Raw genomic sequence first — 13,848 nt, 5'->3', positions numbered from 1 at the left:
GCATGAGGGGAGTCCAAAGAAGGATTTCACCAGGAGTCCATGTAAGACATGCAGCAGACTCTTCCAGCAGTGTACACATGTGATTTTCTTCATTTTAAGTGCACTACTTTGGGACTCCAAAGTACTGAGGACCATGCTCCTACAGCTAGAAAAGGCTTTACTCTTTCCTGTGTATAGCAGTAATGTTTCTGTCCTCTATGTAGAACAGACTGTAGAAGCAGAAAGAGACTGTAGATGTTGCTGCAAGTACTCCAAGGAGCATTTCAGCCAGAACATTGTGTCAAGACTAAAGAGAGGCAAAGGCTTGTATATCGCCAGACTCTAGGATGGGCTTCTCTGATTGCAAGGTAGAGTCTGTTGGGAGCATCCTGGCGTGAACATCAGCATTGTGTAGCACTTCGGACACAAGAGACATGATCTCTAGCCCAGCCATTGCTGCTGGTCTATTAGGTGAATGTAGTCAATACACAGCCGCTTATCATCTGGTCTCCCAAAACTTTAGCTATTTTTAAGTGTTGTTGCTCAACAGTCTGTTGATTTTGACATGCAAAGGGGCTGAATGGATGCAATGCTCTCCCTAAACTGTTCAGAGACATCTTCTCTTGGTTCAGGGCTGACCCTTGCATTTCCTTTGCACTTGAAGCTCAAAAACAAAACTGAAGAACATTAAGGGTAACTTTCCAATGTCCAACTAAATGGAAACATTGAGAAAAATCATGGAAGTTTGAAGATTCACTGTGGTCTTCTGCTGACTGTGGACTTGGTGTCATGTTAAGCTTCAGAAGCAATCAGATGTGAGTCGAGTTCCCCCAGTCCGTCAGAAGAGAGATGCATTATGTTGTAGATTTTCACTTGAACCAGCAGTCTCCTAGATGCTTGCTCACGTTTCCAGCTCATCAAAACCCTTCTCCTATTAGTAATGGTCATTTGACTAAAATGTCTGATACTACTTTTTCCCGTGACTTGAATTTCCACTGAATTTAAGGTCGCTTGCCCAATTTCAAGGAAGTCTGGATTAAGCCCTCCTTGGTCACAACTTTCAACTTCTGCTTAGCTCTGTGCTTCTTAATAGCATAGTGTCATCCCTTGTATTCCCATGCCAGTATTTGCTGTTGGAATAGAGATATGTTTCTGAATGTGACCACATCCTTTGTTTTCCAGTCTGTGTTATTTGTTTTTTAGTTATTTTACTACATCTCAGAGTTGATGTCTTGGAACATGTAAAATCTGTGATTATCTAGGGCATAATGATGTAAATCCTTATTTTCAGCAACCAACCTTTACCTCTAAAAGTAATTCTCCAGTACTACCAATGATGTATTTTTTAGGCTGGATTGAACTGTTGATTCAGCCTTCACAGCCTATAGTGGCCTGCTATAAACCTGTCCTACAAACCACCCAGATGCCTGGAAATCGTTTTGATTGTAGTATTGAAGTACCATATCTGGTCAGATCTGAGATTTGTCATCTTAGTGACTGACAAGATTAAGAGCTTTGCAGTTTGTCCTTATTTTTAAAAAATTAGGAGAATTTTCAATTAATTATAGCTATGATGTGATTTGGAGCTCTGCTTGTGCAGGGATTTGTTGTCTTAATACAGTGGAGATATTTATATAAAGAATTTTCTTTTAAGTGTGCTTCATCGGTTACAATGTTCTGGAAACCCAAATACATTATTTTTTAATTTTTGTATTGGCAAGCTGTGTTTCACAGCAGTCTGTGCTGATAGCAGAATTTGGCCTGCAGCAGAGGAAAAGGCAAGAATACCTTTTCTGCAGCACTGCAGAGGAGCTGGAGAGGTGGTTGCGTGGGTCCCTTTATAGACTGAAGCTCAGTGGGCTGCGCCTCTGTTTGCAGAACTACTAGTGGCTACTGTGTGGTTTTCACTTCCCTCTGTCTCGTGTCTTTGCCTGCCTTTTAGGGCAGAGGCTTTCAGTTTGTGTGTGTGAAGACACATACAGGAGAGCCCTGATAATATTTGGGACTTCAGGTACTGCGCACACGGAAGTGTGAGCCTTGTTTTTGCAGCTGACTTTCTGTTCAAGTTGGGTCTGGGATCTCAACTGATCAAAAATTGCTCTACTCCCTTGAAGTCAGCAGACCACCCCTTGTAAAGGCTGGCTGTGTGCAGGGCTCTCATGTGTGCGCTGCTCCAGAGGTCTGCCTTGCTTTTTTGCTAGCACAATTGTGCTGTCTGTTATTCTTGAAGCTCCTCTTGCAAAAAATGTTGATTTGGGGAGGAAAGAAGGTGATCCCAGGATCTGCAAGCCGTAGCTGCAGAACCACCTACTATTGCTTCTCTTAAGATGTGCCATAGTACTTCTGCCCAGTGCCAACCTTTGTTGGGCCATGGCAAGCAAAGTGGCCTTATGACTGTGCTTAAAGGAATGATGTTTCAGGAATTCCTGAAAAATCATTTCCATTCATGTTTTCCACCTCCTTAGAAGTTGTTCATTTGTTCACTGTTCCTCCTGCTTTTCCTTTTTACATGCTGCTGCTGTTCTACCATAGTATACAGCTGTTTAAAGTCCCTTTGAAGTGCCAGAGATAAAGATGCTTGTTTGGTGCTGGAGCATTTGGCCTTTTGACTCCCACTTGTCCTTTGAGAGCAAGTTGTTATGACAGCCAGAAGAGGATGGCTGACTGAGTGACCCCTGGCAAGGCTTGAACTGCAAAATCCTAGGCATCTCTCACCTATAAAGCATCCGAGAGGTTTGCTTCCCATGGTGCTCTGCCTTCTCACTGAGGTTTAGCTGACTCCTTTACAGGTGCCTTGTGGCAGAAGGGCTAAGAAGCATAATCCAAGCATTTCTTGTGCCAAGACGCATGTTGCAGCACAATATGTTATTGATGCCTTACAACAAATGTCCCTTTACCTCCCTTTCTTCTCTTCCATCCACAAGTAGTGATTTGCTTAGAAAAACTTCAGAATGCTGACAGGTACCTTCTCTTCATGTTCTGTGCCAGTCACAGTAGTTTTTGATAGTGTGAGGACAGGATAAATTTGTGTAGAATCTGAGAATCCCAGTGACTAAAATTGGTGTCACTGCTCAAAAAGCTGCCCCTACCATGAGGGAGGATTCTCCAAGGTGCCTGTCTGCTGCAGCTGTATTAGCACCTCCAAGAATCTTAGTTACCTCTTAAAATTCCCACCACAACCATCAAGAAGAACAAGAGAGGTGCACTTTGCACAGTGATGGGGGTCTCCCACACAATTTTCCCTCTTTCTCTCAGGAGATGTCCTAGCTACTGAATGTATGGAAGCAGAGAAGACAGGAGGCTGCCTTCTCCTTACCCACATTTCCAGGAAAATTTGAAATGGCAAATAAGTGAAGGTTATAGGGGATGCTTAGTAGGGTCTCATCTAAATATCTCCATGGACAACACAATTACGTGTCTGATTACCAGAGAGCAGACAGACCTACAACCTACCATAAAAACAGATCGAGCTACAGCTGCAGAAAGAGCAGCCCTTTGAGGGCAAATTAGCCGTATGTTTTCACATGAGCAGACCTTGCACAGCAGGCCTGCTGAGCTGCTTGATTTATTGTCAACAAATCAGAGTAAGGCTGTGTAACATGTTTGGAGGACAATTTTAGCTCCTGTCGGTATCAGCAGGCAAACAGTCAGCACTGAGAGCTATTCCCACCACACAGGAGGAAGAATGCTGTGTAGAAAAAAAGAATATTAAAGCAAAATGATTGTTTTAAAAAGAAAATCATATGTCACTGTCTCATGCTTTCTGGATGTGTTGCCAAGTTAGTTAGGGAAGTTAGTCAAGAGACTATAATGAAGGCAGATAAAAATTTGCCACTCTGGCAAGCCTAGCTCTGGCTGATTGGAAGGGTTTGCTTTTCACAACCTGGGTCATTGGTTACTAACAAACTCAAGATTAGGAGATTGCTGTTTCTTCTGGATGAGCAACAATTGCTTAGAGTCCTTCAGCCCTCAGTTCTACTGTTGTTATTTATTTGAAAGCTCATTTTTATGAGCACAGAAACCTTTTGACTGTAAATCACAAGGAAGGACAATGGCTATGAAAATCAACTGATGTTACAGCTGGCTTGTAAGTGTGCATCTGCCATGAATTTTTGAGAAATACTTCCCAGACACTTCTGTACTGAAAAATTAATAGGGAATTCCAGTGTAAGAGTTCATTCTGCAACAACATTTGAGTTGTCTGCTGTGGTCCTTTGTGTGAGCATTTGCTAAACTTTAGGAAGATCTCTAATCAGAGTTCTCTTCAGGGTCACAGGCACTACCTGTATATTGCGACTGCTGGAGCTGAAACCAGCTCTGCATCCTCCAATAGCCCCTTAGTGCACTTGTCTCTTGCAACAGGCCTTGCTTCTGGGAGTGCTGGCTCAACAAGCTTTTCCTTGGGTGAAGTTTCCTTGGATGAAAGCACCTTCCTCTGTAATGGGGAAGCCTTGCAACCTTGTCCACTGCCCATGCCCAGACATCGTGGATCCGTGTTGAATGGCCTTGGCAGCAGGGTGTACAACTGAGTTGCCATGGGGGGATGTGAAATATTGCTCTCACTTCAGAGCTCCTTGAAGGTGCCCCATGTCTACCTCGTTTTCTGTAGAAGTGGAGTTTTGCCTGAATACGCACCATGAGACTGAAACCTTTGTGCCTTGCAGCTGTTTCTCAGTCCCACTGTAGGAAGAGGAGCATGGATTAGCTGCTCACATGCCACTCTCTTCCTTATATTGCTCGTGCTGTGCTGGGAATGCACTTCCCTCTCTCAAGTATCTCCTTCAGACACTTATAGAAACCTGTTGACTTGAAGTAATGAACCTGAAGCTTCTTGTGTCCCATCCTGTCCCACTACTTCATCTCACAGTGATACTTAAATGCTGCTCATTGGGCAACCCCATCATTTTCATATTAAGGGTCTCTCTGTGACAAGAAATTAAAGGCCATAATTTAACTCCATAATTTAACTGTTGTCTTGGTTCTTGACTGTGTGGAATGCAGACTTAGCCAAAGACTAGTAAATCCACCAAACACAATGGACATCCAGAAAATCACGTAACTGGTTTCTGCTTTGAGTGTTCCATCAATAGGAGCTTGAAGTCCCTGAAGCATGCTTAGTCTATAGTCATGCTTATAGACTAGACGCATTGCCCCATTTTCCCATTAGCTTCTAAATTAACTTATGATGTGAATCCTTCTGCCTTCATTTTATTTCCTGTAGGGACTTAGGCCATATGAAGCTGGAAAGTAAATGGTAGAGAGGCCTGCTAGAATTTTTTCAGTCACCCTAAATTAGTTTTAAACTAGCTGAAAAATCTGGTTTGTTGTAGATTATGGGCACAAACTTTGCAAACTAAAGTCACACCTGGAAAGCTTGATAATCTCTAGTGGATTAAGATATGTTGAAATAAAACTTGCATGCCTTTTATTTTTAGAAGGCAGTGTTCAGAATATGCAAAGCATAGCTACACTTTTCATGAGGCTTATTGTTTTGTTTTTAATGACTCTGCATCATTAAATTCTGAAGGGAGGTATGAGCCCTTTGTGCTTCCAAGTGAACCAAAATAATAAAAAAAAAAAAAAAAAAAAAAAAAGAGAAATGTCTTCAGAGGAGAGCAGTCCTATTCTGTAACGTATCTGCCAGGGTTTTTTTATCCCATCTGTCTATGAAGCTTCTCGGTATTGCTGGAAATAATTTCTTACTGTGGGACCAGTGGTGGTCATACTACTAGCAAGAGCAACAAATTAAAACTGGTTCGGGGGGGGGGTGTTCTTCTGCTCTTTCATGCATTTAGCTACCTTTAGACCTTGTGAGAGGAGCTGGGGATGTGCTTCCAGAAAATGAGAGCATAAACTTCTGTGTGACTGTGGAGTCTGTATAGGCTGCAGAGACTTTATTCATCCTACAAGCAGTGCTTCACTTCTGTTCTGCATGGAAAGGAGGCTCAATTTTATTTACGTTGCTTTTCATTACCCCAGATAGCAGTATCTTGCTATTATTTATAGTAAATATTTATTATTCTGCACTGCAGTTCAACCAGCAAATGTATCAGTTGTAAAGGTTCTGTTTTTCATTGCTAATTCATATAGATCTCTTCATCCTCTTGAGTAGATCTTTCTGCTATTGTCACAACAGTGGATTCTCAGGCTAGAAATGATCAGCCTAGCTCTGTGCTCAGGGATGAAGGTGCAGGAAAAGGTTGGGCTGCCAGGAGACTGGAAATCTTAAGCAGATGACATATGTTGGTCATGAAGGAATTGCTCTGCAGTCTGAAAATCCTGCGTTTCTGTTCTCCGTGCCCAGAATTACGCCCCAAATACAGGTTTGAGCTGAGCGGAAGGAGAAGATGGGGATCTCTTTCGTGAAGTCAGTATCTGTGAAACGTTGCCACATGCGATTGTCTTGGCTTGTGATTTCAGAAAGGAAGGGTGGTTTTGTGGTTAAGGCATAAGACTGCCAGCTCCGGGAGCTCTTGGCTGTGCTATGGACTTCCCTGTGTGGTGGCAGGGAGGTCCTTGGCTTCTCTCTGCTCTAGTTCCCCATGCGCAAAATGGACTTCTCTGTTGTTTCATGTGGATAGGGATGGTCTCCTGCTTTGTCGCCACACAGGTCCCAGCATAGCTGTAGGCAGTGCTAACGTGGACCTAAGCATTATGGGGGCTATTTACATGGTATGTAAGCTAAGCACATGTTCGAATTCTCTGCTGTTCTGCTACTGCTACTTTTGGGACTTGGGACTCCTATTGTGACGAGTCACATCAGACTTGAGTGTTATGGCTCAGCCTGGCCTCAAATTCATACCTGCTTTGGTGCTTAGGGCTCATCTTAGCTTCTGGGACCTGAGGTTTCAACCAGGAGGCCTTAGGCTGTAGTGCTGGTGATGAGGGACCCTGTAAGCCTGTGGTTCTCCTGCTTTTCTCTTGGAAATGAAGGACAGAAGGGGCTGCCCTTCCACATCAGCAGAAGGGTGTGCTGAGGAGGAATTTCTCCCTTGGATGAGATGTGCAATCAAGATACTGCAGCAGCAGTTACCCTGTGTCAGCTAAATTGCTGTGACTGACTGTATGAATGCTGATGGTCAGCCTCAAGTGTGAGAGAAAATGGGCGAGTTAAATCCTCAAGTTTGAGCTGACACATTTTTACCTCACGTTTTTTAAGTAACTTGATAGTGTGTCTGAACTTTTATGGCAGCAAAATACTGCAGTAGTTAGCCTCTGGTTCTAAAATGTATTCTTCTACTCCAAATGTTTGCATTATTAGGTAAGTTTGGCATTAGCTTTCAAAAGGCTTGTCTGTTTCTTTTGTTTTCTATTTTTGTAGCAGTTCTTTCAACTAATTTCCTTAGGCCCTAGTGGGCAGTAATCTTAAAGAGAAGAATGGCTGTTTTCAAGAGGAAACCTCTGTTAACTCTCATCTTTCTCAAGTATTTAGGGCAGGAATTTAGACTGAATGCAGTTTGCGGTGCCTTTTCCGCAGTTTCACATGCAAGTCATTATGTATTCCTCCGTGATTTAGGAGTGTCGTATGAGGAATTTTGAGCTTGGAGACGCCGGGCCACAAATGCTAGAAACAGGGCCAGGTGAAGGGAGAAAACACACACACAGTAAGAAAGGCAAGCGTTCGGTCTAGGGTAGTGCGGCAGGACCATGACGCTCATCTTGCAGAGCTTTCGTGTGTGGTCTCAGGCAGACGAGGGTCAGGCTCAGCAAGCACAGGTCCACACCAAGTCACCTGGAAGCTAAGCATTGTCCCAGGATGAGTTTCGGTAACTTCACGTTTTGTTCCAAATCATAATGAAAACCCTTTCCGATGCTTGCAGAAGTTCTCTTGGAAGGCAGTTTTGATGTTCAGCAAACTCCAGTGCTGACCAAATATGAAAATACTAGGTGTGATGAAGAGGGAGGGGAGTAACCTTCAGTTAACACCTGACTTGTTAATTACAGTTTTGGAAGAAGGCAGGTTCTTTGTTACTCCCATTGTGATTACAGACGGGTCAGCAGGAATCCAGATGTACTTGAAGTTGTTTTCCTGTAATTACCTATAGAATATATTCCCGTCCAAGAAAATCCTGCTTTCACATGGCAGGGGAAAAAAAAAAAAAAAAAAAAAAAAAAAAAAAAAAAAAACACTCAAGAAACTCAAACAACAATGAGGAAACAAAGGAAAGTAGGAGACTTATTGCACAGTTAGATGGGTTTTTTTTGATAAGGTATGTGGCCCTTTAAGAGGAGTTTGAAAAAATGCTCTAAACAGACTCAGGCTACATGAAAAAGTTTGCAAACATCTGATCTTTGCATGCCAGTGTGCCTTCAGCCAGCTACCCCTTTGTCCATCTGAGTTTCCTAACCGTGGATGATCTCACTGAAAAATAAACAAGCTGCAGAAGTGTTTAGGGAGTTCAGCGCGGTTAGGAAACAGCCACGGAGCCAGGGTGGGGGGGAGTTTTGCTCCAGTTGCCACCAAGCTGGGTGCACTAGCCTGTGCTGGGGGTGAAAGGCTGATTTATGTCGTTGGAGGAGCTGGCTCTGTTCTTGCTATTTTTTTTTTAAACTGAGCTAGGAGAGGGGAGCCCCGGTTGATTTTTGTCGGCACGGCACGTTCGAGCCTTTCCACAGCCTGGTCCGTGTGTACGAGTGCACGGCTCAGCTGTCGCGCCGGGGAGAGCCGAGGGAGAGACTCCTCATCCTGAAGTAACCTCGGCGCTGCCTCAGCCCGGGGTGGTGATGACTTTCCAGGCAGAACAAAAACGCGAAGGGGAATTGGTAACTGGATATGTGGACTAGAGAGCAACGACCGTCAGTAACCCCGGCACGCTTCGCGCCGCGGCGCCCGGCCCTGCTCGCGGCTGCCGCCGATGGAGAGCCAGCGCCGTGCCCGGCCGGGGGACTCGGCGGCGCCGCGGAGCCTTCGCCCCGCTCCGTCCAGCGGCCCCAGCGTGGCTGCTCTGCCCGTCCTCGCTCGTTTGGGCATAATAAAGGTGGAACCGGTCTCGTAGAAACAGACCGGCGAAAACCCTTTAAAACGAAGGAACAGCGCGAGAGCCAGCTGCTTCACTTCTAGGCGTCTGACTTCAGTTCTATACGTGGATGATGATTTCCAGATGATTCCCCTCTGCGAGACAGAGACAACTCTTATTTTAAAGCCAACAGCTGAAATGCTAATGTCTGCAGAAGGTGAAGCTTTAAGGAAAGAAAATGGAATAACCAAGTATTTGCAAAACTGTATTTTTTGCCAGTGTAGGCAAAGTCGCTCTCTAGGTCTGGTAACTGTGTGTCTGCACATATCAGACTTCGAAATATTTCTTGGTGAAGTACTACTAGCAGCAATTATTTACATAATTAAACACACAATCTAGTAAATCTCTCTCAGCAGTCCATGCACCCGTTCAGTCCTGCTTTCACTAACAACACAGGGATTAAGTGAAGCCTGATTTTTGTGCAAGGCTGATGCTGGAGCAGGTTTCTCCCATCGAAGGGGAGCAGCTTGGTCTGCTTTGCCTTTTCTGTGTCTGGCAGCAGATGGTATGTGCAAGATGATCGTAAGTAAAGGTGTTCAAGGGAAGCTGTTCTTAAAGACTCTGTTTGGAGCTTAAGACATCATGGTTTGACCACATCTCTGAAAGCTGCTGTGTGTCAGAGCATTTTGCCTGCAGCTTCTCTTTCTCCTTTGTGCTATGGTTTGTGTAATTCCCTTTCCTCTATTTGTCAGCTCTTGCCTTTCCTGTTCAAAGCTCTCAGATTAGTTTCCTTTGGTTTTGCCCTGATCAAAATGCTACTTGTTTTGTCACCTTGCAGACTTCAAACTCCGGGATTTCCTGGTGGACAATGAGACGTTCTCAGACTTCCTCCATCATAATGTGTCCGTGCCACCGTTCACAGTAGATGAGCTGCTGAATGCTCAGGTCAACCTCCAGCAGGTAAAGATCACCTTTGGCTCTTAATGTAATAGTTAGTTTCTTGTTTGTTTTACCGTAGTGCCAAGATCTTCAGTATAGGACCCTTCTGTGCTGGGTGTTTTACAAACACAGAGTGAAATGTAATAGCTGCTTCTCACCCTTGCCCTCAGATTTACTGCCTGCCTTAGCTGTAAGCTAAAGAAGCACTCTGAGACCCATATGCGAATGTTTTGATTTGCATAAAAAATAGCCTAGTACTCTGCAAGCTAAAGAGAACTTCTTCTTTCCTATGTTTTTTTTCCCCTCAAGTAAAACATTAATTTGTCTGCCAGTGCTGTTTGAATTGTTCTACATCAATTACAAGAAAAATGTTTCTGTTGTTAGGTGACTCAGTGTGGGCTCAAGGACACGGTGTCTGTCCCGGGTGCATGGGACTGTGTGCATGGCTGCGGGCACGCTGCGTGTGACGCTGGGTGCTGTGGACGTCTGGGTGGGGGAAAGAGGCATGCTTTGGGGTTTACGGCTGGCTCTTCAAGACAGACGGTGAGCTTGAATATCATGTAGTACAGGGTCCTGATCTCAAACGAAACCCATAGGTGCTGGGCTGTGTGTCGTTGGCAGTATCTGGGCATCATTCCTGCTGGGCTAGGTGAATTTGTCCTCTTCTGCCAGCACTCTTTCTACTGCTGAGGTCAGGACTGGTGGCTTCAGGCTTCAGAGGAGGACCTATGCTCCTCTCAGTCCGGTGTGACTGTGCAAAAGGAGAAAGAAATCCCTTCCACTTCCAGCTCCAGATGAAGTCTTTTGCTTTGAAGCATAGTGATTAATGCTCTTTCAAACTTTGTCTCCATGCAGTTACAGATACTGGTCCCCTTCACACAAGTTTTCTCCTTCTTCAGTGAATTTTATGAACCGTATATCTCAATGTCATTTGGTAATTACTCTTACTAGTTAAGGATATGTTATTGCTTCAATAAAATAAGGAAAAAATCTTGCCTTTTTTAAGGCAAAAGTTTTATGTGTCTTGAAACAAATTCTCCTGAAATTCATGCTAGAATAACACAGCGCCCTGTTACAGATTGGTCTACAGGGATAACCAGAAGGCTATAACAACAACTTACTCATTTTCCCTAAGTGATGGAAAAGCAGAAAGATTTCTGTATAGGCAAAGGAGTTAGCCCAGATCTTTTGTGGTGTGACTACTGTGTTAAGTCAGCTGTGCTAGCAATAGGAGAGCGAGCAGAAAGTGAGGAAAGTCTAACTTTTATCTATGTGACATATCTCAGTAAAGAGGTAACCAGTCAGCTACATTTTGCTTGGAGGATTTCAACTTTGTCCTTGTTAGTAAAATAGCCTTGGGCAGATCCTGCCAGTACACTGCTGTAGACTGGGAGTGACGTTGTGTAGTCTTGTGGCAGTCTGTGCTATGGGATGGCAAAAATTAACCTATGCAACGTGGCAGCAGAGGAGAGCAGCAGGCCACCAGATCTTGCTTTAAGCTCTCTCCTAGTATAGCTCATATCTGAAAGGCAAAGCGATCTCTTCCTGCAGGGTGACCAAGTCAAGCCTGTTTGGTCAAGCCTTGGCTGCTGCCCTTGTGAAGGCACCACCGGACAGCTATAGTGTGGTTTGGACTGAGGGACAGGTCCTGTCCCAGCGACAAGCAGGAGGGAAGCGGTGCTTTCCTGGGTGAGGGCTGTGGTGCTAATCAGTAACCTGTTGTGGAGGACACCAAGGGGTAGATGATCACAGCCAGGGCATGTGCTGCTGCGAACAAGTCTCCTCGCTTGTGTGCAGCAGGGCTAGTCCCACGGTGAGAAAGATGTGGCCAGAGGTCAAAACAACTGTGTCTGCTTTCTCAGACACTTCCAGGAATGCCTCAGAAACGAGCCTGACATTTTAACAATCCTTACGGGAGTTAATATGTCATTTATAGTGCGTTCTCGTATTGAAAACACCATGGCTTCAGGTAACTTGGATTTGTTGCAGAGACCTGACTTGGTGTGACTGGGTGGTTTAATTTTGGTGAGGGTCTCAGGGCCTTTGTTTCAGGGTCATGTATAGAATTCCTGCATTTGGAAAAGTGATTTCTGTCTGAAAGAGTTTAAAATCTGAGTGGCCACAAGGGATGGTGGAAGCAGTGCTCATTCTCATTTTTTGAATGTGGACCTGAAGCACTTTGAGACATACTTTTTGTATATGTCCATGCAAAAAAGGTATTTCAGACTGGATCCAGGTCTCCTCAATGTTACTACAGTGCTGCCAGCCACAAGAATATCCCCTTTTCAGTATTTCTATGGTGGTAGTAATATCACTGCTGGCAGAACTTTTCTATAAGGCCAGCCTTTTTGATGCAAGAACTGTTACATTTATTCAGATGAGAGTGCAGCCCAGCATTGCCTTATTTTTGGCATATGGATGCAGACTAATGTTAAAGGTTTGTTGAAATGTTGCATTATAAATCTCTTCCCTCTCATATCATCTGCTTCTTTTCTGAGCACATCCCTCCATTTTTTTTTCTCTCTTCAGATTGTTGATGCTTTTTTGGTTTTGAAAGACAAGAAAATTTTCTCAGTCTGACTTACCAGCCTGATTCAGGAAATTTTAATTCTTTTGGGGTGCAAACTGATCTTCTTTTTGATGGAGGTTGAATAATATAAGTTGGGTATTGCAGGATGACGGAAAGTAGAAATGAAGCACTCTGTCTCTGTCTGGCATCAACAAACAATCCCCTGTCCCCAAATCCCAGATTTTCCCTCTGTGTATCACCAGTGTGAAGTGTTTGCCATGGTTTGTTTAGCAGACCCAAATCCACTACTGACCCTATTGAAGAAATTTTGCTATCAGGTAGGCAAGGAACTTGTGATGATTCAAAGCAATTTTATGCATTTTCTTCACAAGTAACGTGGTAAACTGTGGGTGAGTAAGCCTTATCCACAAGCAAACCATCACCTTCTGTAAAATATGGCTGTAGAAGAAGACTCTAAGATCTGGTCTCTTGTTTGTTGAAGTCGGTAAATTAATTCTTTCTTTTGCTGGTACATTATCTACCACAAAACACTGCAAAATGATTCTGTCGTCTTTTCCTGAAGAGCAACATCAGAGCTAAGGGAGACTATCATGATTTAAAATAGCGTCAAATATGTGCCTGGCAGATAATATTTCTCAGGAGTTTGGGACATAGGTCTTTTGCTCTTACATAAATTTGCTAGACTTGAATCTGATCGCAAGCCTTACTTTGTCTCCATGGCTCAATTCCCAGAAGATTGAAGATTGGGCAACACATGTACCCTTGGTTTGAGGAAATGGCTGCTGCGGAAGGCAGGGTTACTGCTTCTCAGGGCATGTGTATGGAGGAGTGGTGAGGGACCTGCCTCCCCAAGGACTCTTCCCCGCTGGTACTCAGCAGGGAAACATGCTTTTCTTGGAATTGAGAGTTGCACATGGGTTAGGAACATGCAATTTGTAGAGAAAAATGCCCTTTTACCTGTATCTTGAAAGGTTATGAACGGCTGGTTCTGTCTAGGTGATAACTGACTTTGTGCTGTGAATGTTTTATCAAGGGAGATTCATATGCTTTTCCAGGTCATTGTGTCAGGCTACCGAATGCGACTGCGAGATCTCTGCAATGCCTCAACATTGGCTGAATTTCTTACAATCCAAAACCAGACAGTGGCCACGGACTTTGAAACTTTAATTTGCACCTTACCAAAGGAAAAACTCCATGCAGCAGAACAAGCCTTCCATGCTAACTTGAACCCTTTGAAACCTCTTCAGGTGAGTGCACAAGTCACAGCTGTGGGATGCTAACATTGAGAACTTGGCATTTCTTTGGGGTTTCAGTCTAGGGATTCATCCCTCTGTTTTCAGAGTGAATTGTTTATTAGCAGTAAGAAAGAAGAAAGATGGCCTTGATCACTGAAGCCTGAACAACTTGGCTTCTTCCTGTCATCCTTTCTGCTGCAGTGTGTTG

General features: G+C 44.0%; 1 protein-coding gene across 2 annotated transcripts in view; it reads left to right on the top strand.

Moving 5' to 3' along the window:
- Nucleotides 1–13,848, top strand: part of ABCA1 (ATP binding cassette subfamily A member 1) — a 97,576-nt gene that overhangs the window by 36,136 nt on the left and 47,592 nt on the right. For both annotated transcript variants that reach the window (XM_062598928.1, XM_062598927.1), the window contains exons 6-7: nt 9,775–9,896; nt 13,461–13,652. In XM_062598928.1, coding sequence (XP_062454912.1) covers nt 9,775–9,896; nt 13,461–13,652 — 314 coding nt within the window. The remainder of the gene's footprint in view (nt 1–9,774; nt 9,897–13,460; nt 13,653–13,848) is intronic.

This window comes from Rhea pennata, chromosome Z (assembly GCF_028389875.1).
Source record: "Rhea pennata isolate bPtePen1 chromosome Z, bPtePen1.pri, whole genome shotgun sequence".
NCBI lineage: Eukaryota > Metazoa > Chordata > Aves > Rheiformes > Rheidae > Rhea > Rhea pennata.
This window is presented reverse-complemented; position numbering and strand designations above follow the sequence as displayed.